This window comes from Plectropomus leopardus, chromosome 4, assembly GCF_008729295.1.
Source record: "Plectropomus leopardus isolate mb chromosome 4, YSFRI_Pleo_2.0, whole genome shotgun sequence".
In the NCBI taxonomy this organism is placed as follows: domain Eukaryota; kingdom Metazoa; phylum Chordata; class Actinopteri; order Perciformes; family Serranidae; genus Plectropomus; species Plectropomus leopardus.
In genome coordinates, this window is record NC_056466.1 from 8,550,283 (window position 1) to 8,578,279 (window position 27,997).

The 27,997-nt window shown below is 38.1% G+C and overlaps 1 protein-coding gene across 1 annotated transcript; it reads left to right on the forward strand.

The window, feature by feature from the left end:
- On the forward strand, positions 1-27,759 carry wdr17 (WD repeat domain 17). The gene is given in 33 exon segments (XM_042484351.1): positions 1-31; positions 4,868-4,996; positions 5,326-5,509; positions 5,627-5,815; positions 5,818-5,856; positions 6,316-6,426; positions 7,093-7,233; positions 8,757-8,879; positions 9,276-9,463; positions 9,564-9,732; positions 10,483-10,574; positions 11,140-11,222; positions 11,333-11,419; positions 12,416-12,580; positions 12,787-12,902; positions 14,085-14,171; positions 14,473-14,622; positions 14,706-14,836; positions 16,651-16,776; positions 17,460-17,615; positions 17,950-18,014; positions 18,601-18,733; positions 18,923-19,011; positions 19,427-19,526; positions 19,693-19,832; positions 20,051-20,162; positions 21,333-21,474; positions 21,846-21,948; positions 22,074-22,175; positions 22,782-22,880; positions 25,999-26,066; positions 27,102-27,199; positions 27,284-27,759. Coding segments are annotated over 32 exon segments (3,831 nt in total). The 5' UTR covers positions 1-31; positions 4,868-4,873; the 3' UTR covers positions 27,404-27,759.
- Positions 27,760-27,997: the final 238 nt, after the last annotated feature.

Below are 27,997 nucleotides of genomic sequence, written 5' to 3' on the forward strand. Positions count from 1 at the left end.
CCGTTGTGCACGAGCCGGCTGACAACAGACGGTAAGAGGACAAACAGACACACCTCAGCTGCCTGCTGCCGCTGTTAGATACATCAGCAGCGATGGCACATTAACGATAGATGTAAAATGATGCTGAATGCACGTTTGTTTTCACCAGCCTGCCGCTCTGTGATATTCAGACACACACACACACCACATCTGCGACACTCAAGTGCTTTAATAACAGACAGTTCCCACACGGATTAGTTTGTGCTGCTGAAACCTGTTGATGCCATCTGTATTTTGTTGAAATATAACAAGAAACAGTTCATTAAAACGCCAGACCGCGTGTTTTCAGCGAGTGGTGGCTGCAAATTTGGAAATAGCTTGTTAATATAGCTTACAAACAGCTAGCCTATTGATTAACGGGGGTTCAGATGAGTATTTGTTTAATGTATTTTTTTGTTATTATTATTATTATTGTTATTATTATTATCATGTCTGAAACAAGGTATTTGTGTTAATAATAGTTTCTCGCTGAATGATGCCTCATTTGTTTGTACGTCTATTTTTTTTGCGATTTGCATGTGAAACACACGTCTGGTGTCTGGGTTACAACCAATTCGCCTTAAAGGGACATATTTTTCTTCTCACCCATAAAGCAATTTATCCATCTAAATTTGTTAGTTGTGAGTTGCAGAGATGTCTGCTGTCTTTTGAATATAATGGAACTAGATGGCACTTGGCTTGTGGTGCTCAAAGCACCCCCTCCCCCCTCTAAAAAAACAAAAAACAAAAAAAAAAAAAACCCAAAACAAAACATTTGAAAAATTCAACAGCAATATCTCTTTCCAGAAATTAGGACCTGGCTAACTCAAGATAATCCTCAGACCTTGTTGTGAGCAGTTTCATCTAGAAACTATTTTATTTATTCCAAAATACACCCGCAAATTGGATCACCACACACAAGGAAGAGTGCATCAACGATGTATAAAGAAAACTGGATACAGCATTAGTTGCTCAGTGGCAAATATGAAGCCAAACAGTTTAACTGCTGCATGTAAGATTACACAGATGATCAGCACTGCTTCTGCACTGTGTGGCCCAAAGATTATACTTAATTCTGCCAGCTAGCATTTTTTGAATTTGCATTGGAGTCTTGTGTCCTGTTGGCTCTGAACAAGGTCCGTTGGTGGAGATCCTCTTGTGGTCTGTTGCATTCAATCCAAAACCCAAAAATCTTTTCCAGATATTGATAAGTGCTTATCTATAGTAGAAAAGTTGTGCTTCAGCAGAAGGGGCCATGGACTAAAAAAAAAAAAAAGAAAAATATGGCAAAAGAAGTAACAGAGATTTGAGGAGCTACTGGCCGCTGCATCTGCATGCGCTGCCGTCGTCATAGCAAGTCATAGTTCAGTATAAAAGAAAACAATTCTTACATGAAACTGCTCACACCAAGGTGTTTACATTATCTTGGGTAACCAGGTTGTGACTTCTGGAAAGCGACATTACTGTTGAGTTTTTCAAATGTATTTTATGCTTTGAGCGTCAAGAGTGTCATCTAGGTTTATTACATTGAAGAGAAGGCAGACATCTCCACAGCACATATCTCCAACACTTGGAAACTCAGGCCAAAACAATCTACACTGATAAATATCACTACAGGTAAGAGGAGAAATATGTTGGATGTTTTTGTTATGATTTTGGGGTGAACTGTCCCATTAAGCAAAAGCATCAGCTTAATTCAGTTGAACATATAGTAGGCTAATAGATCTATGTAATGTAGGCATATAACAAAACCGTGTTTGGGTCATTTTCTTGGTTTTGTTTTTACTCCTTTTTTGTGCTTATTTTCAGATTTTCTTGCAATTTACCAATCTAATTTCTTGCTTATTTTTAGGCCATGTATTGTTAAGTCGCTCCCTGCCTTGTCCCCATTTTTTTTTTTGCAATAAATCAAACAAAATTGCTCAGGTTTCAAAGGGTTAAGGAGCAAGACAGCACCATTAACTTATCTGAGCATTTTTCCAATTCTAAATAGCTGCATGTCTTTTCATTATCTTCATAAGCTTCTTGTTTTTCGTAGTGAGTGTGAGCTAATGTACTGTGGGTCCATAGAGAATACTCTCTTTAAAAGATGAGAAGTCTTGATTGGTCTCCTTGGGGCACATTTAGTTTTAATAGACCGTTTTTACAGCCGACAGTAATTATTATCTGGGCTGTGTTCCATTTAGGTGAGCCAGATCCAGGGTCCTTGTAGTGCACAAGCTGGTTCATTTGGGCAGTTTTTTTGAGACACTTAATGAAACAGAGCCATTTTAATGCTAATAGTTCAGTCTGTGCTTTGCTGCTTCAAGGGGTCCCCTCAACTCTTGCCTAAAACTCTGAAGTTCAGTTATGGCTCTTGGTTTTGGTGTGCCACACCAAGATTTTTAATGTCCCCATCTGGCAACCCATATGAAAAAATTCTGGGGGCACCACAGAGGTAAACCTTCTTCAAAACCCTTATAGCTTTGTGACAAATATAAGTAAAATCTAATTATGGGATGTCCAGAAAGGTCCGCCTATAGCACAACATGTACGCTCATCAAAGTGCTGATGATGTGTGCATCACTAACTGTGCATCATTAAGGTTTGGATCATGAGAGCACCATTATCTAATCAGAAAGAGAATGAGAAATTTATATGTAAATCAGCCAATTTGCACCTGACAGGAGGAGGTTACAGGGTAACTGGTCCACAGGGTTTTGAAGAGTACCTTTGATAGGAAATCCCCACTCCCCTGTTTGGGTAAATAGTCTCTTAAACATAATCACTCATGATGCTGCAAAAAAAACAACTTTTTATAATAAAAGTCTTTAAAAAAATGGAATTAACAAATATACAAAGTATGATAGGCAGTACACATTTCCTCCTGCAGGTGTACGGACTTGAAGGGATTGTTTTTTTCAACCTGGACCCATGTTTTATGTCTAAGTGACTAATGGGAACAATGGTTTTTAAAATTGGTCCAGCATTGAGTGGTCTTTTATGTGCACTCAAAGTGATGTTTTTGACACTGACAGGCTCAGATTTTTATTAACAATGTCTGACCAAATCTTGGAAAGGACCTTAGAGTGGTCGACCTGTTTGTTTAAGACTAAGATCCTTTTTGTTTAACCAAAAATCACCATCCCTAAATACACCAGACTCTTTTTAAATAAACAGTAATTTTAGTATGCATAGAGCCAACGTATTTTCACATCAAACTGAGCGAATTAAGGGTTTATTTCAACTAAACCAGAGTTGGTGATTGTTGAAAGAGAGATGAACAAAGATGGCTTTTGATAGTTTTTGCCTCTGTTGACTTTGAGTGGGGTGTGTTTTGCAATTATATAAAATTGATAAAATTTCAATGTTTATTTCAATAAAGTCTGGTTGGTTTGATGACAGCGACTTTGGGGCTGTTTCTGGTTAAACATAAAGGATCTTCGGTATGCTTTTGTAGGGTCCTCTCCGTAATTTTGCCAGTCACTTTGAATAACAATCTGAGCCTGTCAAGAACTTTTAGTGGATGTAAATTGATAGTGTGCAACTGCCCCGAGAGTACATAGGAGCCTATGCTGCGGCACTAAATACAAGAACAACTTAAAAAATTATTGTTCCAATTAGACACTTAAACACACAAAAAAGGAGAAAATAGTGTCTAGGTTGAAAAATACCAAAGTTACCCTTTAAGACGCTTACATTTCTGTGGGTGAGTAGGAGATAATTATTAATAATTCCTTAGAGCATTTTTTCCCTTTTTACATGAGATGCTTTTCAGAAACTCTGCAGACACAAAAGAGCTGATTTAACGGCTTATTTTCTCGTGGGACTCTTGGTTTGAAGATGTGTTGTTGCTACAATGAGTCCAGTCCCACCACTCAGACACACTGTGCATTGAGTCAATATCAGCTCCTCACAGCAGCAGTGTTCACTCAGTAGATAAGCAGCAGTCTTGGCCAATCACAGCAGAGATTAATTAAATCCTCTCTTTAATCAGCTAATCCTCTTCAACCTGTGGATCGCCGTTGTATTGTGAGTGTTATTCTGAAAGTGATGAAACTGTACATAATGCATGAGAAATATTAGTTAGAGAAGTGTTGATTTAAAACTGAGGTGTGTGGTTGATGTTGCACTGGTGTTTTTTAGGCGACAAATTATTATTATAGGATACATTTCAGCCTTAGTGTGTCCAGAGATACTGAGAATCTGGGGAAGTAAGCTATATGCAGAGAATTTGCTTGTCACTATCATTCATTTACATCTGACATTTATGCTTTTCTGTTTATAAAGTTGTACCCACTTAATAAACATTTGAGCTACAGGTTATAACTTATAAACATAACTTTTTGTCATATTTGCTGAAACTATCACTACATCCACACAGTAGCATGAGGCAGATTTTCTGTGAAAAAAAATCCTCTCCAGTCTGTGGACAGTGCTTTGATAACAATAATAATGATAATAATAACACTAATAATAATACATTTTTAGCACTTTACATTTGAAACAGATCTCAAAGTGCTAAGAAGCAGCAACTGTGATCCTGTTCGACGGTGTCCAACATAGAGGCCAGATCACTGACGTTCTCATTTTACAGCTAAACAGTACACTAAAATATGTTTGACAAACACTTGAGGCAAAATTAAGCAACGCAGTAACAGAATCTTGATTCACACTGGTTACTTCAGACCGGTTTCACAGTTTCAGCAAATATGACAAAACAATATTTCTACAAATATTACAAACTACAGCTTTAAATTGATAGAAAAAACAACCTATAAAATCGAACCGAAAGCTGTGCAAAAGGCTTATCTTTGGATTTGTTAAATTCTAATTATAATTAGAGTCTGCATGTGTTGCATGTCTTTAGGTAATAATGGCCAAGGTGAAGCAGGTGGGCTTGCTGGCAGCAGGCTGTCAGCCCTGGAATAAAGACGTGTGTGCTGCTAGTGGAGACCGCTTCGCCTACTGTGCTACTTTGGCGATATATATCTACCAGGTGAGCTACTCATGTGAAAAAAAAAAAAAAAAAAAGCTGCCATCATGTGCTAGCAGTTGCAGGAGCAGCTCTCGCGTACTGCACCTACGCTACTTTACTGATATAAACAGTGATCACCTTACCACCTAAACTTAAAATTCACGTTTTTTTTTTATTGGAAATGTTAGGTCACTGACTAAATATGAATGGTTTATCTAATGCAGTGTGCATTTACATGAACCAAAATACATATATTCTGAGTGCTGCAAAGCCCATCAAACACAGTTATTTCTTTAATTCTTAGTTAATTATTTATTTTCTTTAATTCCTTGTGATTCTCCTTGTTTCAGTTGGACCAGCAGTACAATGAGTTTAAGTTGAGGTCCATCATGTCTGAGCACAAGAAGACTATAACAGCCATCAGCTGGTGCCCTGACAACCCCGACCTGTTTGCATCAGCCTCTGCCGATAACCTGCTCATCGTGTGGAACGTAGCAGAACAAAAGGCCGTAGCACGACTGGACAACACTAAAGGTTGATGGGTGATCTGCACCAGGATTTATTGACGAACTGGAGTGTTTAAGGTTCCAGTACTGCAATGCCCCCCCCCCTCCTTCATGAATTATCACAGCCTGTCCTCTTCTCTCCCAGGTGTCCCTGCGTCTGTAAGCTGGTGCTGGAACTTTGCTGATGGAGTGGCGTTTGTCTCCCAGCGTGGTCCGTTGTATATCTGGGTATACGGAGGTCTCGAGCCCGGGGTCACAGTGCATAAAGAAGCCCACTCCTTCCTGTCTGATATCTGTCTCTTCAGATGGCACCCCACCAAGAAGGGCAAACTGGTGTTGGACACACCGACGGGAGTTTGTCTGTTTTTCAGCCAGGTACCAATGCTTTCTGCTTGTCCGTAGGTTTATTTGAAAACTTATTCTAGTTTGATTTTTGGCCTTTTGTCTACACACAAACTGCATGTTCGTGTAACTGAAAACAGATCTTTCGTAAATCTCTGCCTGGAGGAAAGACGTTTAGAAACCCAGTTGTCATGTTTACACATAAATGTTTCAGGCAGTTAAATTGCTGCCTGTCAGTTTAGCATGCTCTTCAGTGGCTGCTTTGTGGATGGGATTTTTTTGAGAACCTGTTTTCAAAAATACCAGTGCCTATGAAGACAAAGACTAAAACATACTTTGTGTATTTGTATGGACATTTTTTTTAAACTTTCATTCACTGTGTGGGGGCATATTTGAGCCTAACTATAACATACTGTTTAATGTATATGCTGTATAAAATATATAAATGTGTTTCTGTAGACAAACACATCTTCATTAATCTGTCTTGTTTAGGAAGTAAAGGCCAAAAGCACGTGCTGCGACCGGAGTCATTAGAAGGGACAGATGAAGAGGATCCAGTCAGCGCTCTGGAATGGGACCCTTTGTCAACGGACTATTTACTAGGTTTGACCAAAAATATGAACCCTCTAAAACCTGGAGAACTTCACTTTTCTTGTGGTGCTCTAAGGCACGTTTCCCAAGTTTTTACCTTTGGACATATAGCAAATTGGTTTAATTTCTTTCAAAAACATGTGACAGAAAGGCAATGAGCAACTAGATAAGAAATGGGTTAACAATTGTGAGAAATAAGTAAATTTAGAAAATTATTTTAAAAAAGCAAGGGGAAAATGTTTTGGGAACGAAAGAAATGGGAAATATAAATATATATATATATATATATATATATATATACATATATATCTTTTCTTAAAACTGATTTTCTGGTAATTTTCTTGTACTTTTTAGTAATTTCTTGCTAATTTTTGGGTCATTTCTTCTTTCATTGTTTAATTGCCTTCTCCCCATGTTTTTGAAAGAAATCAAACCAATGTGCTTAAAGGGAGTCACCACCATCATCAGGAGTTTGTAAGCTGGAGTGATTTAAATTTAAAACGATTTTTATTATATAGTAGGTATTTCCAGTGTTTGCTGAGTTATTACAAGTCAGCACAATAAAAAACAAGCTAGTAATCAAAACACTAAATCTGGTCTCTCCTGTATTAAAAAAAATCTCTAACTGTAATTGCAACCACAGAAGCTAAACTGATGGACACATTGTCTCTGTCACAGTGTCTAACCTCCATAATGGTATCAGGCTGGTGGACAGCGAGGCCTTGGCTTGCATCACGTCCTTCTGCTTCCCCTCGGCTGCTGCATCAGTTCAGTGTTTGGCCTGGGTTCCCTCTGCACCAGGCATGTTCATCACTGGAGGTAAACACTGTGTATTTCTGTGTGGGATGTGTCTCTGTGTGTGATCCAACGTACTAGCCAACTGATATGAACCTGTTGTTGCCACAGAGCCATCTGTCCTTTTATACGAAATGTGTCTGTGCACTGTATCTAGTACATTTATTTGTCTACGAACGCATCAAACACTTAATGTCCTGCATTCTGGTGAATGTTTATGCACCGCTTTGCGCCTTTATCTGCATAAATTCTTAACAATAATAAAACTCTTTGTTCATAAAGCATTTTTTTCAAAATGAAGTTACAAAGTGCTTTTGGGGGATTTAAAACATTGCAGGATTTAGGGAAATGAAATCAGACAATTCAAGTAATACAAAAAGTTAATGGAGAAAAAAAGATTCCCAACAGTAAAGATAAATACCAACTATGAAACAGATAGGGAACAATGTCAATTAATTACCCTGAAGACTGCATGAAGGCAAATAATCAAACAATTAGAATAACAAAAATAATAAAAGAGTAGACAACAATAGTCAATAAGTCAATAATAGAATATATTAAGGTGTAAATATCTTTAATGTTGTCAAAATTAAAGTCACACCATCCGTGTTTAGAACCGATATAAAGGCTGATGGTGTCATTATGGTATAGCTATTACAATGTGCAACAAACATTTACTTTATAATGATAACTTAAAGCAAAAAAAAGTCTATTTCCACTTTAATGAGAACATCTGGCTTCTTAAAGAAACCCAGTAACAACCCCCTCCTAGCATAATACAACTTTAGGATAGAAGATAGAGTTCGTGTTACCACCCATGCATTAGGAGAGTAGTTGTAATAACAGCTTCATTTGTATAACAAAAATACAGTTACAATAAATAAGACAATGTTAAGAGCTAAGATAATAGTGTGCCCTGGGCCAAAACACAGCAAAAGAAAATAAAACACAAAATCTCCATATCACAAATGTACAAATCAGTCATTAAAATTAAAAGCTTTCCTATAAAAATATGTTTTAAGTAATTATTTAAATATGGGCAATGTGTTAGCAAAACTAATCTCCTGAAGTCGCCCTGATGGCAGAAACCTGGTCACCTTTAGTCACTCGCCTTGACGCCAGGATGACCAGTGAGGGTAGACTAGAGGATCTCAGATCCCGACCAAGAACATAAGTCAGAAGTTCAGTTATATAATTTGGGGATAAACCATGTTGAGCCTTAAAAGTTATTAAAAGAATCCTAAAATCAATTTTAAAATTAACAGGTAACAATGGAGTGAGGCAAGAATTGGGGTGATATGTGACCTACGATGTGTCCCAGTTAAAATTCGAGCACCAGCATTCTGCAGTGGTTGAAACTAGGCCAGTGATGATTTACTAAGGCACGTAAATAATGCACTGCAGTCAAGGCGCGAGAATACAAAAGCATGAATAAGCCTTTCTAGGTCTGGAAATGACATCTTAAAGACGGAGAAAAACATTCCACATATTTGCACGATGGTAGAGACTCTTGAACTGTTTAAACTCATTTTTCTTCTGTCTGTCAGACTCGCAGGTCGGAGTGTTGAGGGTGTGGAATGTGTCTCGCTCGACGCCTTTGGACAGCTTCAAACTGAAAAAGACAGGATTTCATGCCTTGCATGTCCTCAACTCCCCTCTTGCCAAGAAAGGTACGAGCTAGAATAAAACATGTTGAACTTATAAATGTTGTAGAAACTCAAAAATCTTTATACCGCAGCTGTTACAAGTTACAGGGGTTCTTTTTTTCAGGTTGGTATCACAATCTCCAAATTTACATTAATTTACATCTTCAAATTTGGGCTTCTCGATGAAAGCTGTGTGTGTGTGTGTGTGTGTCAGCCAACAAAGCATGACAGATGAGAGTGAAAATTTGCGTGTATGCTGTCTGGGTATAAAACAGCTATTCAAACACTGAGCACTCGTACTTCTCCTCTTGTGAGGCTTCATTTGATGAGCTCATCAGCACTCTGGCCCTGAAACAATGTTTTTAGAGTGCCACAACAGGTATTTTCTCCTTTCACTGACCCCCTTCACTGTCTCTGCAGCTCAGAGTTCCTGTTCTCCCAGCAAAAGTCAGCACACCAGTTCTACCAGTGAGGCTGTACCTCCCCCAACCCTGTCCCAGAACCGATCCTTCTCTCTGCCTCCTGGCCATGCTGTGTGCTGTTTCATGGATGGAGGGGTGGGACTCTATGACATGGGGGCCAAGAAGTGGGACTTCCTAAGAGACTTGGTATTCTTTAACAGAATGGGGAAACCAGTATAACAACATGCCTTTAACTGTGTTTTTGACTTGTGAATTATTTCTGTCTGTGCTTTCACATTGTTTCCAGGGCCATGTAGAGACGATCTTTGACTGTAAGTTTAAACCAGATGATCCCAACCTGCTGGCCACGGCTAGTTTTGATGGAACCATCAAAATCTGGGACACAAACACACTAACAGCTGTTTACACCTCCCCCGGCAACGAAGGAGTGGTTTACTCCCTGTCTTGGGCTCCAGGTACATCAGCTCAACCTCTACATGTAAATGCTCTTCCCCCACTAAAACTAGTGGTCATATACATTTTTTTAAAACCCAGGCAATAGACCTCTTTTCTATTGCCAGTAGCTCTACAGTAGATGCCTAGTATACCTCTCTGTTTTTTGTTAGTGGTGTGTCTTGTTCGACATCACAAAAGCTCTGGAAACAGGGTTAGTAAAGTGTGGAAAGCATCATGGAGGCCGGTGAAAATGTGCTTCCCTCTTTTTTTTAATATATCATTGTTGTTGGGCACAAACCTTGTATCTCCACATTTCTCTATTTTATTTCTTTCATAAATTAATTCTATCGGCCCCCCTCCTCCACGTCTATCAGCGGATTTTTACAGTTTCTCAACCAATGAAATGTATTTAAAAAAGCTTGTGACTAAACCTCCTTTCTCCTTTGGATTATTTTGAAAACACAGCCTTTTTTCAAATTCCTGAAAAATAGCAATTTTGGAGACTGGAGGTTTGTGCCCGACAGTAGCGATGTGTTACTTATTCGGTCTCTCTTTCAGCATCAGTGCCAACTAATTTTAAACGATTTCCAGCTTCCAAACATACATAAATGTAACATAAATACAGCTTACAAATACTACCAGGTCATGTGTATGGCACAAAATAGTTCTAGTCCCATCCCAACGGCAACCATTAAATAAAGTGTATCATCTGTTTCTCATGTGAAACGTTTTGACCTTTCAGTCTGTGTGTGTTTTGGTGTGTTTTAAAGGAGACCTGAACTGCATCGCAGGTGCAACATCTCGAAATGGAGCATTCATCTGGGACGTCAGGAAAGGAAAGATCATTACTCGCTTTAATGAGGTTAATTTGACTTTAAGTGCACATTAAATCACATATTGGGATTTAATAATGAAGCCTTCAAAGTTACTAGATTTTCTTAAATTTGAAGTGTGTATTGCAACAAATATTTAATCAAACTGAATGTATCCATCTTTTACTTTCTTTTTGCCAAAATAAGTCAAGCTATTTTATGTGAAAGTCCACATCTTTACCTGAGCTTTATATTTACCTGCATTGCTTAAGATGAAAAAAAAGTCTTAATTTTGATTAAAATTGTGCTTGAAATTGTCTTTAAATGCCTCAGATTAAGGTGTGTGATTCCTATGGAGACCCTGCTAAAAAATCACCAGTGTATCTCTTATCTTCAAATAATAAGTTATAAGAATAAATTATATTATAGCTGCTGTCTCACCCTTTTTTTTCAACTGACAATCCGAACAAACATTACAATTTAAAAGTGTTGTTTCCATTCCCATTGGACATATTATTATAATTCTTGCCAACTACCTCTTTATGAAAGTTGTGACTCCATCTTTTTAAAATGATAAATGGAAGGTGCAGTGACGACATGTCTGTCTCTCTCCAGCACGGTAAAAACGGTATATTCTGTATATCATGGAGCCATAAGGATTCTAAGAGGATCGCTACCTGTAGTGGAGACGGATTCTGGTGAGTCCTCCTCCTCCATCATACCTCTTTTCTGACAATAGTTTGTTCAAATACGAAAATATTTGTTCTTTGTAAAATGTCTCTCTTCTTTTATATTGTTTTGACAACAGTATCATCCGGACCATCGATGGGAAAATCCTCCATAAGTACAAACATCCTGCTGCTGTGTTTGGTTGTGACTGGAGTCAGAACAACAAGTAGGACCTCCATCCATCTGCCATTGTTCTCAGCGGGAAAGTCAATATGCATTACAGCATCACCTCGTGCTGCAGATGGCTACGTTTTGGCAGACGTGTTGATCATTGCTTCACTTCACTAAACATTTCATTTACAACTAAACCTGAAAGTCAAAGTCAGCTTTATTGTCAGTTCTGCTATGTGTGTTAGAAATACAGGAATTGAAAATATGTTTTTCTCCATACCTGCGGAGAAAATAAAGAATAATGATTATATACATAGAATTAAATAAGTACCAAATAAACTTTAGATCATCCACAATGCCACCATTCCCTTTATCACCGATTCCCATTTCAATATTCATCACTGTGACCTGTATTTTCAAGCAAACTGGCCATTACTCCATACCAGTCTGCAGATTCTTATCAGTTTATTTGTAAAACTATCATTGGGAAAACCCTTCATATCTCTGCCCACTTTTTTAACAGTTAAACTTAACAGAACAGAATAACTGGCAATGCAAACTTAGACCAGCGTCCATTTATTTCTATAGTGCTGTTCTGGCACATTAACTCTCTGAAACCTGAGCAATTTGGCTTGATTTCTGTCATAAACAGAAAGAAGGCAATGTGCAAATAGAATTGACCCAAAACATTTGTGAGAAAATAATTTTTCAAAAAGCTAAATAAAATTACCAGATCTTTGCAAAAAAAGAGAAAAGTCCTAGTCCTAATAAAAATATATTTTTCTTTTTTTTTGGTTAAATTTAAATATATAATTATAAATATAGATTTCTTGATATTTGTCCTTTGTTATTTTATGATTTTCCGTTAATTCTTTTCTCTCTGTCTCGCTTTTTAAAGCAATTTTCAGGTCATTTTTTGTCACCTTTGATTATTTTGCAGTTTGCGAAACATTTCATGTCAAGTTGCTAATCGCCTCCCAAATTGTGACAAATTAAGGTGTTGTGCCCGCTTTTGGTTTTTTAACATTTTCCTTTTCCTTTCTCTTTGCAGAGACATGATAGCGACAGGCTGTGAGGATAAAAGTGTCCGTGTGTACTACCTGGCTACCAGCTCCGATCAGCCTCTGAAAGTCTTTACTGGGCACTTAGCTAAAGTTTTCCATGTTCGCTGGTCTCCGCTGAGAGAGGGAATACTGTGTTCTGGATCAGATGATGGGTGAGTTTTTATTTTTTTTCATCCCTCAGTTCTTTGAGCATGAAATGCAGAGTGCCATGTAGCTCCATTATATTTGAGAAAAAAGAAACACTCGGCAACACACATAAAAACAATCTAGATTGATAAATATCACAGTGGATTCAGGTGATTCAGTAATAATATGTACTAAAAGAGAGATCCCTGTATGTGTGTGTGTGTGTGTGCAGTACTGTTCGGATATGGGACTACACACAGGATGCGTGTATCAATGTGCTGAGTGGTCACACAGCTCCGGTCAGAGGCTTGATGTGGAACACAGAGGTCCCTTACCTCCTCATTTCAGGTAACGCCTCTCTGTTATCAATATGCTGTCATCGTCTACACTGTTGAGCTTCTTCTGTTCTGGCTCGTCAGACTTTCCAGTGTTGTCTGAACAGCCTTGATTGTGTCATTTTGGCCATCACCATCTTGGGTTTGGAGTCGACACTGACTGTATTTGATCTGGAGGGTGGAGATAACCCTACACTAGCTGCTACCTCAGATTACACAGTGCATTTACTGCTATAGTTAACTGAGATGGTGCTAAAGCTAATGCACATTTCACAAGCAAAAAACAAGCTTAAAAACACTAAAATAAAATGTATTTAGACCCACTGGAAAACTGTACATTTGGCTCCTTAGTACGACCAACCACTGAAAAAGACTTTTTTAGGTGACCAAAACATTACAGTTAACTTTCATGATATGAAATCAAACTGATACAGTGACAGCTAAAGCTACACCTATGATCTGTGTATTGGAGCAACACCATTTTTTGTACTAGGCTGTAAACACACAAGTTCTGCTGTAAAGTTCGACATTTTAACATGGGGGGTCTACAGGGATTTGAGCCAGCCTCAAGTGGCCGTTTGAGAAACTGCAGTTTTTGGCACGTCAGAGGTTTCTGCTTGACTGTCATATAAACTGCATACTATTGCAGCAGTATACAGTTATATATTCAAAGTCTTTTGTGACATGACCATTTTTATAATGCCTCACAAAGTTGCACAGCAGAAACAAAGTGATCTCCATAGTTATGAGGTCATGCTGATGGAGGTTTGAGATTTATTTTTGAAGCACCAACTGGCTCTGCTGAACTGTAGAGAGCTGTTGTATGGTCTTTGATAGTTCAGTACTCTATTGTCTCCACAAAGTTTCATGTAAGATTTGAAAGGAAAACAAGCAGCTGATGAATTAAAATGATTTAAAGTTGCATCGCTGTGACTTCCACTGACACCACTGGAAAAATTTAAATTGCTGACATTAAAACATGGCTCTCTAGTGACCTCTAGCATCAGTGGTTGGAAACTACAACATTGGTAAATACATTTCTTTGCAATATGCAGGATTTTTTTTCTGTTGTTGATGCATGACAGTTGTTTTACTGGCAGCTGTCTGATGCACAGTTGTTTGTGTTTTATAGTGCTGGGCCCGAACTGTCAGAGTGTGTTGTAATAAATTGTAAACTGTTGGATGATTTTTTTAGGTTCATGGGATTATACAATCAGAGTGTGGGACACAAGAGACGGCACATGTCTAGACACAGTCTACGATCACGGAGCTGATGTCTACGGTAAGACAGAGCCAAAGAAAGAACAACCTGTTAGACTGTCAATACTGCAGATACATGATGTGTGACAAGTACAGTGTGTGATGAACAACTGTCTGCACTGAATATGCAACAAAAACAGAGAAATGTTTCAAATTAAACATGACCTGCTGTATAAACATATTGCATGCAACAAATTGGTTTTAGAAAGGCATGGTATACTCCAGTATTTCATTATTTACATGATTGCCAACATTGAGTTTTAAGCCTGAGTCCTCTACCACCATCGTATTAACCCGCGTTTTCTATTATGTGTGTTGTGTAGGTCTAACATGTCATCAGAGTCGTCCGTTCACCATGGCGAGCTGCAGCAGAGACAGCACAGTGAGGCTGTGGTCCCTCACCCCTCTCATCTCTCCCCTGCTGCTGAACATCCTCACCAACCAGCCGTGGGAAAAGATAATAGGAAACACAGGTGAGAATAGACTCCTTCTCAGTTTTATTTCATGGCGTTCTTCTAAAACCTCATGTAACCATGTTGGTTGTGTGTGTTTACAGACACAGCTATGGTGCCCGGCTCGCCGCCACTGCTCTGTGGAAAAGTGTCTCGAGACATTAAGCAGGAGTTGGATAAACTGAGCTCTGATATCAGGGCCAAGAAGCTCCGCTGGTTCTCTGAGTGCTTTTCGGTAACTGCGTTCTGAATACTAATTTATCACTGATGATGCTGCATTTGTCACACTTGTTTTGTCCATGCTGTGTCTGCTTATTTAGCAGTTCATCTTCAAATATGCAACACACAGTTAGGACACGATTTTGCATCAGATTAAGTTGCACACATGCAATATGTCTCTTCAGCTAAACATGATTACACCCTCCTTTTAAAGTTCATTACGCTGACCTTTGTTGTTGGTGTTGCACATTTCTGCAAACCACATGTTCATTACCGTACATTCATCGCCATGCATTCATACGTTAGCCTACATTTCTACATTTCATATGTTTTTTTAGTGACGAGTCACTATTTGTCCACCGGGGAAAGTAACATGAAAAGAGGTTGTATTTTTACAGAAACGTCACTGCTTTTCCAGCCGTAATGTGCTCCCAAACATGTTTTTTTTAGGGATCTGTTGCTGCTTTTCATGCAGCTTTCTAGCCCCTAAACATGGATGCATTTTTAACGATCTGTGGCTGTTTTTTTCCAGCAGGGATATTGCTACAAAAAGCAGTTATTTTTTCAACTGAGATATTGCTGTGTTTGCAGTGGTGATTAAGTCACCATAACTGTGTATTTTAAACACAAACATGATCTTTTTCTAATCATAAACAAGTTGTTTTTTTGCCCAAACTTACCTAGACATTAACCACAGTGTTGTTGAAATGTAAAGTTTCAATGTACATTTTCAAAGTAACTACTACATAATAACATTTCTGAAAAATGGCTTTCATATTCTGTGCCCAGCTGATGTGGCATAGATCTTGGGTGATTGACGGGTGAGAGGCTGCATGACTGAGGAAATTAGGGAGCATAATTAACACTCGAAGTCTCGTCCATCGAACTTCCATAGCTTTTGCTCTGGTTTTGTCACCCTCTTCTGGCCTTTATATGCCATTAAAGGCTTTTCTTAAGAGATATTTTGCCATACAAAAGCAGTTAAGCAATATTTATAAAACATTTTAAAATTTTTCATGTGTTGATGATCAGCTTTCTGTTCACACGACAGACGCTGCCGTAGCGAAGGACAGATTGTGCTCATAGACATTCACAGGTTAAGATACATTACTCCAGTCATGTAACACATCTTTCAGAGCCTCAGTGTCAACAGAAGTGTAGCTTTGTTGATTCGGCATGAGGATCATTTTCACTGTTTGGCTTTGGAGTACAGCTGGATAGTGAGTCAACAAAAGCTTCTCTCCCACACACCTTTTATTCACTGTTTACTCAAAGAAAATCACACAGAGATTAGAAAAGAAAGTCTTTAATATATCCTCTCTTTACTGAAACATAGAAATACAGCTACACCTTTTATTTCTATTGAGAGTAACAGTCATTACAAAGGCATTACACTTGAACACCAGCAGATATTAGCAATCTGCTTTTTTAATTTAAACGACAAAAATAAAATAAATATACCACTTTAAACCACTTTCTTGAATGAATTTTCTGACAAATGTCATGTAAAGCTTTATTTATTTGTTGCCCCCTGCATGTGGTGGAAAGTAGTTTGTTATATTATATATATACATATTAAAACGATACATTTAAATAACCTTTTACAAGCTACAGCATGCATAATCAATTTAACAGGCTCAACTTGTGTCTCAGATCCTGAAAAACACAAACAGTAGACATATTTTTTGGTACACTGGTATGTACAAATTAAAAATACAGCTAGAAAACATGTCAAATGGTAAACAAACTGCACTGAACATAGTTTTCTGCATGCTGCGTGTGTCTGTGTGTGTTTCTGAACATAACTGTGTGTACTGCATTGTGTGGCAGCCTCCAGGAGGCAGCAGTAACCTGTGGGACTTGGTGTCAGTCATAAACGGCCAGGACGACTCGCTGCTGCCTGCCAGCTACAGCAAAGGAGTGATGCACATGAAGCACCTGCTGAAGTTTAAAACGGTACGTCGCTCCGATTCCCTGAGTCACACAAACAGAGAGATCATCGTGTGTGCAGGAGAGAAAACTCACTGTGAGGGAGCTGATGGAACAGACAGCCTGTTAAATCAGTGGATGGATGAATAAATACAGCGATTCTGCCCCTGAATATGGAAATAAACACTCTAAAATTTAAATTAATCTTTATTTATTCAGCACACTAAAACATATATTGACTAAATATAATCAAAGCCTATGATTATAAGTGCTTGAATACACTTTGCTCACGCTGTTAAAAAACAGTGAGTGGAAGTCTGCCCATGTATTTTATATTCACCTTTACCATAAATATCCTAACTTTTTAAAGTTTATTTTTAATTTACGAGGAGTGGGTAGTAAACCATTAACATTTACTACATTACATGCACTCAAGTAATTTATTTTCAATAAATTGTACTTTCAAGAGTAGTTGTTTTGCAGAATAGTTTACTTGAGTAAATTTGCAATAAAATATATGTACTTCTACTCTGTTTCACTGGACTACACATAACTTTACCCACCACTGTTTACAGTATTTCAAACCTGCCCAACAGCTGAAGATAACATTTGGCTTTCTAATACATATCCATTTCATTTACAGACTACATGAGTAGTGATTACTAAAGTTTATTTCTCATTTTTTCTGTTTATCTTCCATTTTCTTTCAGTCTGAAGCCCAGGAGCTCACTATTGTCAAGATGTCTAAATTTGGAGGAGGGATCGGAGCTCCCAGTAAAGAGGAGCGACTGAAAGAAGCAGCAGACATCCATCTGAGACTGGGACAGATTCAACGATACTGTGAATTAATGGTGGAGCTGGGACAGGTATGGAGTGAATGTTTGTTGTAATTTTTCTCTTAAAAAAAGCACAAATTAAACACAAATTAAAGTTTCTTACACTAAAATCGCAGGGTCCAAAACCAAGTTACGTTTTCCCATCGTTAAAAAACTGATGTTACTGAAATCAAAACCCAGGGAATCTGCTTGTTATAGTGGAAGCCCAAGAGCCTTCAAGTGACCAATCAGTTCTTAGTTTGACGTATATTTGGTCACCGCCACCGTAGTGATTCTATTTCTATTGTCAGAAAAACACAGAAGTAAAAAAAACAAAACTGATTGCCAGTGTAAGTTAGGGTGAGCATTATTATCTGTCTTTCAGTGGGAGAAAGCTTTATCTGTGGCACCAGGAGTCTCAATGAAGTACTGGAAGAAACTCATGCAGAGGTAAACCAGGTTTAACTTTGTTTCTTTAGCTTTTGCGTTTTTTTTTTTTCAGCCTGTTTTTCAGTCGAAGTGTGAACTGCTAAGATGATTGTTGAATATGTGCACAAAAAAAACAATACTAATGCACTCTTGTGTAGTACTGTGCAATCCAACACAATAATTGTGTATAAAAACTGCACTGTGTACTTGAATTTCAAAACGTAGCTTTTTTAGGCATTTTGGCTTTTTGTCCACATGCAAACTGCAATTTAGGTCACTGAAAACGAACGGAGATGTTCAGATACTTCATTTTCGGAGTTGATGTGTGTAGAAACAGGGAAAACTGAGTTTTTGTCTTTTAACAGCAAAGTGTGCTGCATTATCTCCTTTGTGAGGCATCACAAATGAAGCAACATTTCCTGCAATGGCAGACAACCAAAGTGGTTCTTTTGGCTCTGACTTTTTGCTCTCAGGATTTTTTCATATTTATACGTACAGTTACCCTTCCACTATATTGATGAACAGAGGCGTCAGACACAAACTTTTATATGTTGCATGTTGTTAATGGTTTTTTTGTCTGTGTAATTATAATCTGCTCATGTTGCAGGAGAGCTGACCAACTGATGGCGGAGGATAATGATGACGCTATCCCGTACTGCGTCGCCACAGGAGACATAAAGAAACTCGTTACTTTCTTCACCGGCAGAGGACAGCTGCTCGAGGCCTTAGTAATAGCACAGGTACAGAATGGGGGGATAAAGGCCCTGGTGAATATATGCTTACAGATGGGTGCATGAAGAGACGGGGGGACATAGATAAGTAATGGAATACAAAGACAGAGAGGTGAGGAAATACTTGAATAGTAATTTTGATGGTTGCGAACAGTATTGATAAGTAATTATATTAATAACAATATTCTTTGTTTTTAGGGGGCGTTTGAAGGGAACATTCGTGCACCTCAAAGCTCCCCAGTTAACCACACGACTAATGATGTCGATAACAGACAACAATACCAGAGGTACAGCGCACACACACACACACACACGCACACACACACACACACACACACACACACACACACACACACAATCAAGTCTCACTATATGCTCAGTAGTTCCCAAACAAACATCTTTCTGATGATAAAAGGCCAGACTCCACTGACAAACACTGTAAGTTTTTTTTTGCTAAACATGGAAACTTCTGATCTACCGCTGCCTCAGTCAGTTAGTTAGTCTGTGTTATTGTGTGACTTTGTTTTAAAAGGATTAGTTCAGATTTACTGAAGCCTGTGGTAAATCTAATACATGACCAGTTTCAAAAACAGTTGTCTCTATTGGTCATCCAAACACAAGAACTTTGGAAAATCCCATATTTGTGAGATGATACGTTGTGATTGTTGTAATGGCTTTATTTCTTTTTTTTTTCCTGTCCAGTCTCCTCCATAAGGTATGTGAAGAGCTAGCGGAGTGGTATTTCCAGGACGGATGCTCTGTCCTGGCAGCATGCTGCCACCTCGCTGTGGACAACGTCAAGGTAAACAGTCTGTGCACATCACCATACGTTAAATTCAGTATATTTGCATTTGTGTGTATGTGCAGGGATATCGTGCTGTTTTATTTGTTGTTTCTTTATGATTTCGATCATTAATGATGATATAAAGTCTGATGGCTAAAATGTGTGTGTATGTGTGTGTTTTTAGTTAGCCATGTCGAGTCAAATCCGAGGTAATGAGCTGGAGTTGGCTGCCTGCGTGGGTATCGTGTTAGGGGACGCAGCCAGTGAGAGCACTGCGTATTGTCTTGAACTCTTGGCCAGAAAGTACATGACGGCGCCCACATGGTATGTCTCCATTATGCATGTCCATACAGTGTAACCTCTATTATTCTTCTGTAAACATACAGTATGAACTTAAAATCATTCAAAATTCACGTTTACATTTATTAGTGTCAGTGACTTTATATGAGAAGGGAGCTGTAGTTACACACACCTACGCTGGCTGCTTCTAAGGCGTAGTCCATGAACAAACACATCCTTATGCCTTCTGTGTTTACATTTAGGGAGCTCTCAGCTGACCTACTGCGAATGATCCCTGACAACGACATTTTAATGGCTAAGCTGTGTGCATTTTACCCAGGAAGTGCCGCTGAGATCAACCAGTTTCATGAAAGGGTGAGTAGGTAATCATGAAAGCTGGGGTAGGCAGAAATAAGAATAAAAAAAAGATGAATACAAGCATATGAACATGCTTCATACAGTGTTTTACATACACTGGTTTATTTAATCTTTTTCATTGTACAGTTGATTGCAGCGTTATCTCGGCTCCTCCGTGCCCGCCTCTCTCTCTCACAAATGAGACAAGAATTAGCTATCTAGGCACCCAACAATCCTTATCTCTTTCTGATAAGTCCGTCTTCCTTTTTTTTGCGTTGCTGTGCATCGTAGGCACTTGTTGCCAATGCTAGAAGAGCAACTTTCTCTGCAGGACTCTCCGCCATTAAATCAGTATTTCACAGAAGGGACGTGCATCTGCATTTGTAGAAAAGTAACTCGCTCTGACATGAGCTGTGATCGGCACAAGTGTCTCGCCACAGGCTAGATTATCTAAAACATGAAAACAGAGACAGGAGGGGACGCAGAATCTAGTTTTCTTGATTTACAACAAGTGTATTATGGGACTTACTATGGGACGCCTAAATTTAACAGCCAAGCCCAGCTTTAACCCTTTAACAGTCACACTAAGAAATGCCTTTACTAAAAAGTTATACAACATTATAGCCCGTATATTTTAACAAAATGCATTGATATATTAACCATTTTCCCAGTATAATGTATTGTAAAAAGGCCAGAAGTCAATGAAGTGATATAATAGATATCTGAAAATAAAATTAACCTAATAAAAATAAATAAACAAAAATAAATACATGCTAGTAAAAAAAATAGTAAAGAAAGCATAAAACATTCTAAAAATTATCAATGCTATATTATAAAAAATTGAAAATAAAAGAAATAAACAAACAAAATAAATGTAAAAATAAACAAATAAAAAGGCAAATGCAAATATCAATACATTTATTATCAAGTCAATTTAATATAATAAAATATAACTAAATCACAGTATAATCAAAATACTAAAATAGCTTGTGTAAAAACATCCGTATAAAATTAAATTGGGTTTGGCAATTTTTTTAGAAAAGCAATTTGATCATACAAAATGTTGATATATTGATATAGATATATTGTGGTTCAAAGGGAATGGATGGTCCATGTTTGATGTTACTGATCTCATGAACATTTATGATGATTATAGTGACTACGATTATGTGTTGTTTGTCATTCAAGTGCGGTCTCCCTTCATTAGAGGAATGTAAGGCCTTGGCAGAAGCAGCCATGAGTGAAGGAGATTTGTTTTCAGCAGTTAAATTCCACCTGCTGAGCTCTGAACCGGAGAACGCCCTCTCTATCGGGCTGGACCACGTTAAAGGTACCGGCAACTCAGTTTTATTGTATTTCATTGTTTTTCCATTACTGTTACAACATTTTATTCTAAAAGGAGACAATATTTTATATATTTTTTAAAATTAAAACCATTCACAGTTGTCCCATATGTTGGCGCAGTTGCCATATTAATCTATTAATGACCAGTTTCCAAACTAATCTTTAACAAGACCCCCCAAAATGTCTACTTTCTAATAAATTTTGAGTTAAAAAGATAGTTACAAGAATAACTTCTTTATTATAACTTGTGCATTGTAGACAGTGTCAAAAGAAAGAAAATATAAATATATGTATAATTTTAATGTCCGTCTTCATTAAGCATTAATTAATCAGCAATTTAATTTTCCTCCTCACCAGGACAGCTGACTGGATCTGATTGGACGGTGGACAGCGTTCAGCCAATCCTGGACCTGATGAGTTACATCAGAACTGACTGCCTCATCATGGCCAAGCTGACCGAGTGAGAACATTTTGTTACTTTATTTATTAGTATCAAATATTAATTTTCCATTATGCATCTGTCCATACATTGTAAGACTTGATCGTTATCTTGGTCTTTGTGTGTGTGTGTGTGTGTGTGTTCAGAGCCCGCAGTGAGCTGTTGATCCTTTGTGGTTATATTGGAGGTCTGCTGGCCATAAGAAGACAGTATTGTAGCATCGTACCCGCACTCTACGAATACACCAGGTAGACACACAATTGTCTGTGTGTGTGTGTGTGTGTGTGTGTGTGTGTGTGTGTTACAGGGTTTCTGCAATCATTAAAATTCCTGGAAAAGTTATGAAATGACAAATACTGTTTTTTCAAGCCCAGAATGGCATTTTTAAAAATATGTTTAGAAAAATCCCCAATTACTTTTGTAAAATCGTCACTTGTCTGGTTCGATACACATGGACCAGACTGGTATCGTGTCATCGCCAAGCCCCCCTCTGGGGTAAAGAAAGGCGCTGTCAAATCAGGAGAGAAACACTTCAACATTATTATACAAACACACGTAAAATTGCATCGACATCATATAGCTCCTCGCTGTCTAATGAGCTAGTAACGTTAGCAAGTGCTACCAGTTTGCTGATCCCCAAATTTCTGGGAAGTTTCTATTAATAATATGAAATAGTGTGAAGCAGGTGCAGGAGGAGTGCTTTTAAATGATTGGAGTGGACAGTGATAATGAGATCTTTCGCACTGATTACTTGGTGCTGTTTTTTCAGTATTTTTTTTATAAATTGCCATAATAATAAATTAGATTCACGATTTGTAAGTCTGACTTCCACGTGCTTTTTTTCTGTTTCTCAGTCAGTTGTTAAAGCGGAGGGAGGTGTGTGTCCCTCTGAAGATTGAGCAGCTGTCTGTGGAGCTGGATGCCTGGCGGGCTTGCACACAAAGTAACAGCAAGTAGGTTACACACACAAACACACACACACCAAGATAATGCTATTAGAACTGAGTTTTGATAATACCACCATTAAGTACAATATTGTAAAAAAACACAAATAATTTAAAATCCAGTGTGATCGGAGCCTTTAAGGAGAAGATGAGGAGGAGGGAAACACTGAGGCGGTTGTCACTGTCACGACTCAATACAATAATCACGCCTCGACTCAGCTGCCCAGTGGAGCTAAAAGCTAAGGCCATGATGAGGCCCGTTACCACGGCAACACAGGAGAGGAGGGAGATGACTTGAGATACAAGAAAAGCAGCTGAATCACCTCTGGGGAGACAGATGTGTTTGTTGTGTCGAGTAATGACAAAGACGGTCATGTTGCTGCTGACTGACAGATCTGGTGACTGAAGATAAACATGTTTCGGAGGTGTCGAGGACTCTCAGAGGAGGAGACGCTGTATCGAGCCTCATGCTAACTGCACCGTGGAGGAGTTCAGAGTGCTGCGCAGTTTTCATAAAATCAATGAAGCTACAGATGAGAGAATCTCTTGACAGACTTCACTGGGTCTGTGTGCAAGAAACAGACTTTAAAGGGTCTAAATTAGCCTGTAGGCTTTTTATATATACAAAGTTGAGGCTTAAAAATAAAAGTGACCACGTCTTTTTCATCAGGGCTTCTCAGCTTTGGAACAACCTGCCTAAGGAGATAAAATGTTATATTGAGCTCAATTACCAGAAAATAGGTTGAACAAAGAAGAAATCATATTCTGTATTTTCTTATAAAGTAATTTGTTCGCAATTATGTGTATTTTTCTATGTATTGATTGCTGTTTCCACCAAGGAACACCAAAATAAGTGTTTCAGTAATGCTGCGCAGTTTTTCTCTGGGATTTTATATCATGATACTCCTTTGAGTCATTGATCCTTTAAAATTCGCAATAAAAATCAAATCAAAATGTGAAAATAATCAAATATTTGGCTTCCCCATTTGCCATCCGACAGCCTTTTTTAGTAATATTGTAATGGGCAGGGAGCTTTGGGAGCTTGTGGCATGCATCAAACCTGCACCATGTCAGATAAATGGCTGCGTGATAAATGGCCATGTGGGAACATGTTTGCTGTAATTCTGTCACAATAGGAGGGCTGCCATGCGGCGTGGAGCATGTGGACCCAAAAACATGTGACTGAAGGCAACATGAACTCAAATAAATCAATCCTTTTTTGAGGTGGGAACAGGGAAAAACAAACTGAAGCTCACATGCAAAAACCAAGAATCAAACAGAGACTGAACTGAAAACCAGGACTTAAATACAAACTAGTCTGATGAGGGGATGAAGTGCAGGTGAGGACAAGAGTGGAGAGGCTCAGGTGGGAGGAGTGAGCAGGCAGGGAGCTGAGAGACTGAGGAGCACAGGGGACCAACGAGGCTGATGTAGAGCAGGTGTGTAGACAAACAAGTGAGGGAGAGACAGCAGGAACACAGGAGGAGAAAAAAACACAGTAAAAAGAAACCCAAAAACTCAGAAAACACAATCCTCTTAACCCTTAGGGCCCGCTTTAATATTACACACACTTGGCTGTGCACAAAATGCTTTTCAAAATCAAGCTTAAAAAACATTATACATTAATATTATTTTCTACTTTGATTGAGATAGGTTTTTAACCAGTATCAGTGCTAATTATAAATATAAAATATTCATTAAGTTTCAGAATTTTTACCCTTTAAATTTTTGTCATGCTCCCACTGTTTTAGATGAAAAAACAACAACAACAACAACAAAGCAACATTGATTAGGACAGTGTACCGAGTGGAAATGATATGTATTTTATCCATTTGCCAAATATGGTGAGAAATTACATCATCAGGTGGAAAATAATAAAAATGACAAATTCCAAGGTAAAAGCCCAGAAAGATACCCAGAAATAACACAATGCATGTTTTATGCTTTGATGGCTGTTGGATCAAACATGCAGTTTGAATGACTTCCAATGGCACATTTTTTTTTTGCACTTAATAGTATGAATGTAACAATTTTATTTAAATTGTGTATTTTTGACTTTTTGTAGGAGCTGAGCTGGAAATTCCAAGATTAAACAAAAATACACAATCTTGTAAAAATGTATGCCATATGCATGAACACAACCAAAATTATCAAAATAATGTAGAATGAAAAGCACATAAAATGTGTCAAACAGTCCCTAAGGGTTAATAATAAGAAACACTGTAACAAAAACATTTTCCAGGCCACTCACTGAATTAGTAAAAGTTTTGGAAAAGTCACAATTTAGTTTGTTACAGTGATCTTTCATGGATAACCGTACAGATAATTAAACATAACAGCAAATGTATTCCCGGTAGCTGATGATGTAACCATTTTGTTTGAATGGAGTTTAAATCTGATATGTTTGAAAAATGACAGACAGGTGGGGCATGAAACAAAATTATAATGTGTCCTTGAAAAATTATGGGAAAGTTTTAAAATGTTTTCCATTAAAATTGTGTGGGAACCCTGCAGATATAGTCCAGTCCTCCAAAAAAGTCTGAAGGCATCAGGATACATCAGACTAATGCATCTGTCAGAGTAATTAAAATATACAGGTGTTTCACCATCCCAATCACATTTTTCAAACATGGAAAAGTCCTACAATTAGTCTGAATCATTGACAGTTTTGATAAAGTCATGAAATTTTGTTGTGTATAATGAAATTGTTGCAATAATCTTTCCTGGATAACTTTCCACATCATATAATATAAAGGCAAACACATTTTCTGTAGCGGCCCCCTAATGTAGCTTCAATATGCATCAGTTTGTTTTGTTTGCCATGATGCACATTTTGTCATTTTCTCCCTGGGTTCGTCTCTCCCTTCCTGTATGTCAGCTAGCTGAAATCATGTTTCTTTTAACCTGACTTTTGGAGCCAGCCTCAAGTGGACCTTTGAGGAACTGCAGTTTTTCATCTGCATTGGCTTCATTTTTTAGCACTTGGTGGAAATACCTGTAAAACTCACACATTAAATATGGATCTATCTATGTTCATACGGTCATATGTTTAAATTCACTGGCAGGCGTCTGTTATGTGAACGTACACGTGTGCTTCACAGTCGTATCTCTTGTCTGTTTTCAACAGTCCTCCATCAGAGTGTCAAAGAGAAGAGTTCAGCTGCCTGGAGAGGAGAATCCAGTCAACAGACTCGGGTATAAACAACACTTTTAAACACAGTTTATCAGGAGAGTTTATGGAAATAAATCACTGCTTATAATAGTTTTTGGTCATATTAGGTTGGTGCGTTGGTGCTGGTAGAGGTCCGGCACTAACTGCTCAGTCAGTCTTTGTTTGGACATGTTTTTAGAATGGGCTTTATGTCAGTTGCACCAACCCAACTTAAACGTAGTCTTAAATAAGCTCAGTGTTAGCTATGCATTAATGTGAAGCAAAGATACAGTGTTAACAACTTCTGCTGTCTAATTTGTAGAAAAGGATTTAAAAAAAAATAGAGCTTTATAGTTAGAATAAGAATACACTGAATGCCAAGTGGTCAAACATGATAACAAATAATAATAATAAGTTGTCTTGGAGCAATGTAACAGAGGTGTTAAACTGGCGGCGGTCCTCCCTCGAAAACATCATTATACAGTGACAGTGATATTTTTGGGGAAAGATTCTCCGGCTTTTAGCAGTTTGGATCACACTAGTATTGACCAACTGCCGCAAGACAAGCATGCTTTACAGTTAAAAGTTTGCTTGCTTGCTACAGCTAATATATACCTATACAAAAAATGTGCAACTACTTAAAGTAAATGATTGATTATATTGTTGACACTGTTTCCATGCTTTCCACCATGTCTGCTGCCCTAAAATGTCATGCAAACGTCACAACGGGGCAACACGGTTATCATCGAAAGGGCTGTTCATGTGCTCATAACTTGTAACTCATAAATACAGTAAATACGATATTCCTGAGGACCATGTGACCAAGGCAGCATTAAACACCGAGTTACGACAGACTGTTGGTACAGCCGCCCCCTGGAGCTGGCTGCAGTTATTTTTGATGTTAAAAAATATGCTGTTCAGTGATTGTATGTAAGTGGCTTAGAGGGAGAAATGAAAGAAGAAACAGAGGGGGCTGAGTTATACTTGCTAAGCTCCGTAATTAATACAGAGCAGCTAATGTGTGAAACCTGGTGTCAGTGAATACACATCATTAACCAGCGAGACGTTTCCTCTCTCAGCAGCTTTAGTCTTGTGCGGCGCCGATTATGTGACGGGCTCCAATCTGCCGAGCCACTCAGATGTTCAACTGTCCTGTTTCACTGGGCACAGAATACAGGTGTGTGCTTCGTTATTGTTTTTATAAGTGTGTGCTTTGACAACTTGTGAGTTTTCTCATGTTTTTTTTTTTTTTAATTTGCAGGGTCCAGTGTTTTTGCTGGAGGACGGTAAATCAGCAATCTCTCTCAACGATGCTCTAATGTGGGCTAAAGTCAACCCTTTCTCCCCTCTGGGAACAGGACTCCGCATCAACCCCTTCTAACACACACACACACACACACACACACACACACTCATACAGAGGGCATACCATGCAAAGGGTTACAGAATTGAAGGGGGAAAAATGAAAACTGGGCAGAAAATAATGTTTTTGTGATTCAGATAACTGGCCATCTGTATTCTTTACATAATTTACGAAGCCAAAACAACAAACAAAACATTTCTGATACAAACACGCTCATGGTTATGGTAGATTATGACATTGGTTAGCTGTCATGTGATAAGAACTTAGCCAACAAAGTCATTACGCTTCAGTTGTGGAGGGGGTTCGTATTGACTGATATGTGATTTATTCCCTCCTCTCTCCAGCTACAATTTCTCAAAATATGAGTATGTACATACAGGGTATAAATCTGAATTACTTTCTTCTATTGTAAAAAGAAAATACCGAAATAAAGCAACAATTGCATATTTATACACGATTTGTCCTTGTGCTGAACTCATATTGACACGTAACACCATGCAAATAGTTAAAACACTAAAAACACTATTGCTACATCATATAAATCAAAATGATCAAAATGAACGAGAAAAGGTATTTTGTGTGTGAAATGCATTTGAATGCTAGTAACTGAAC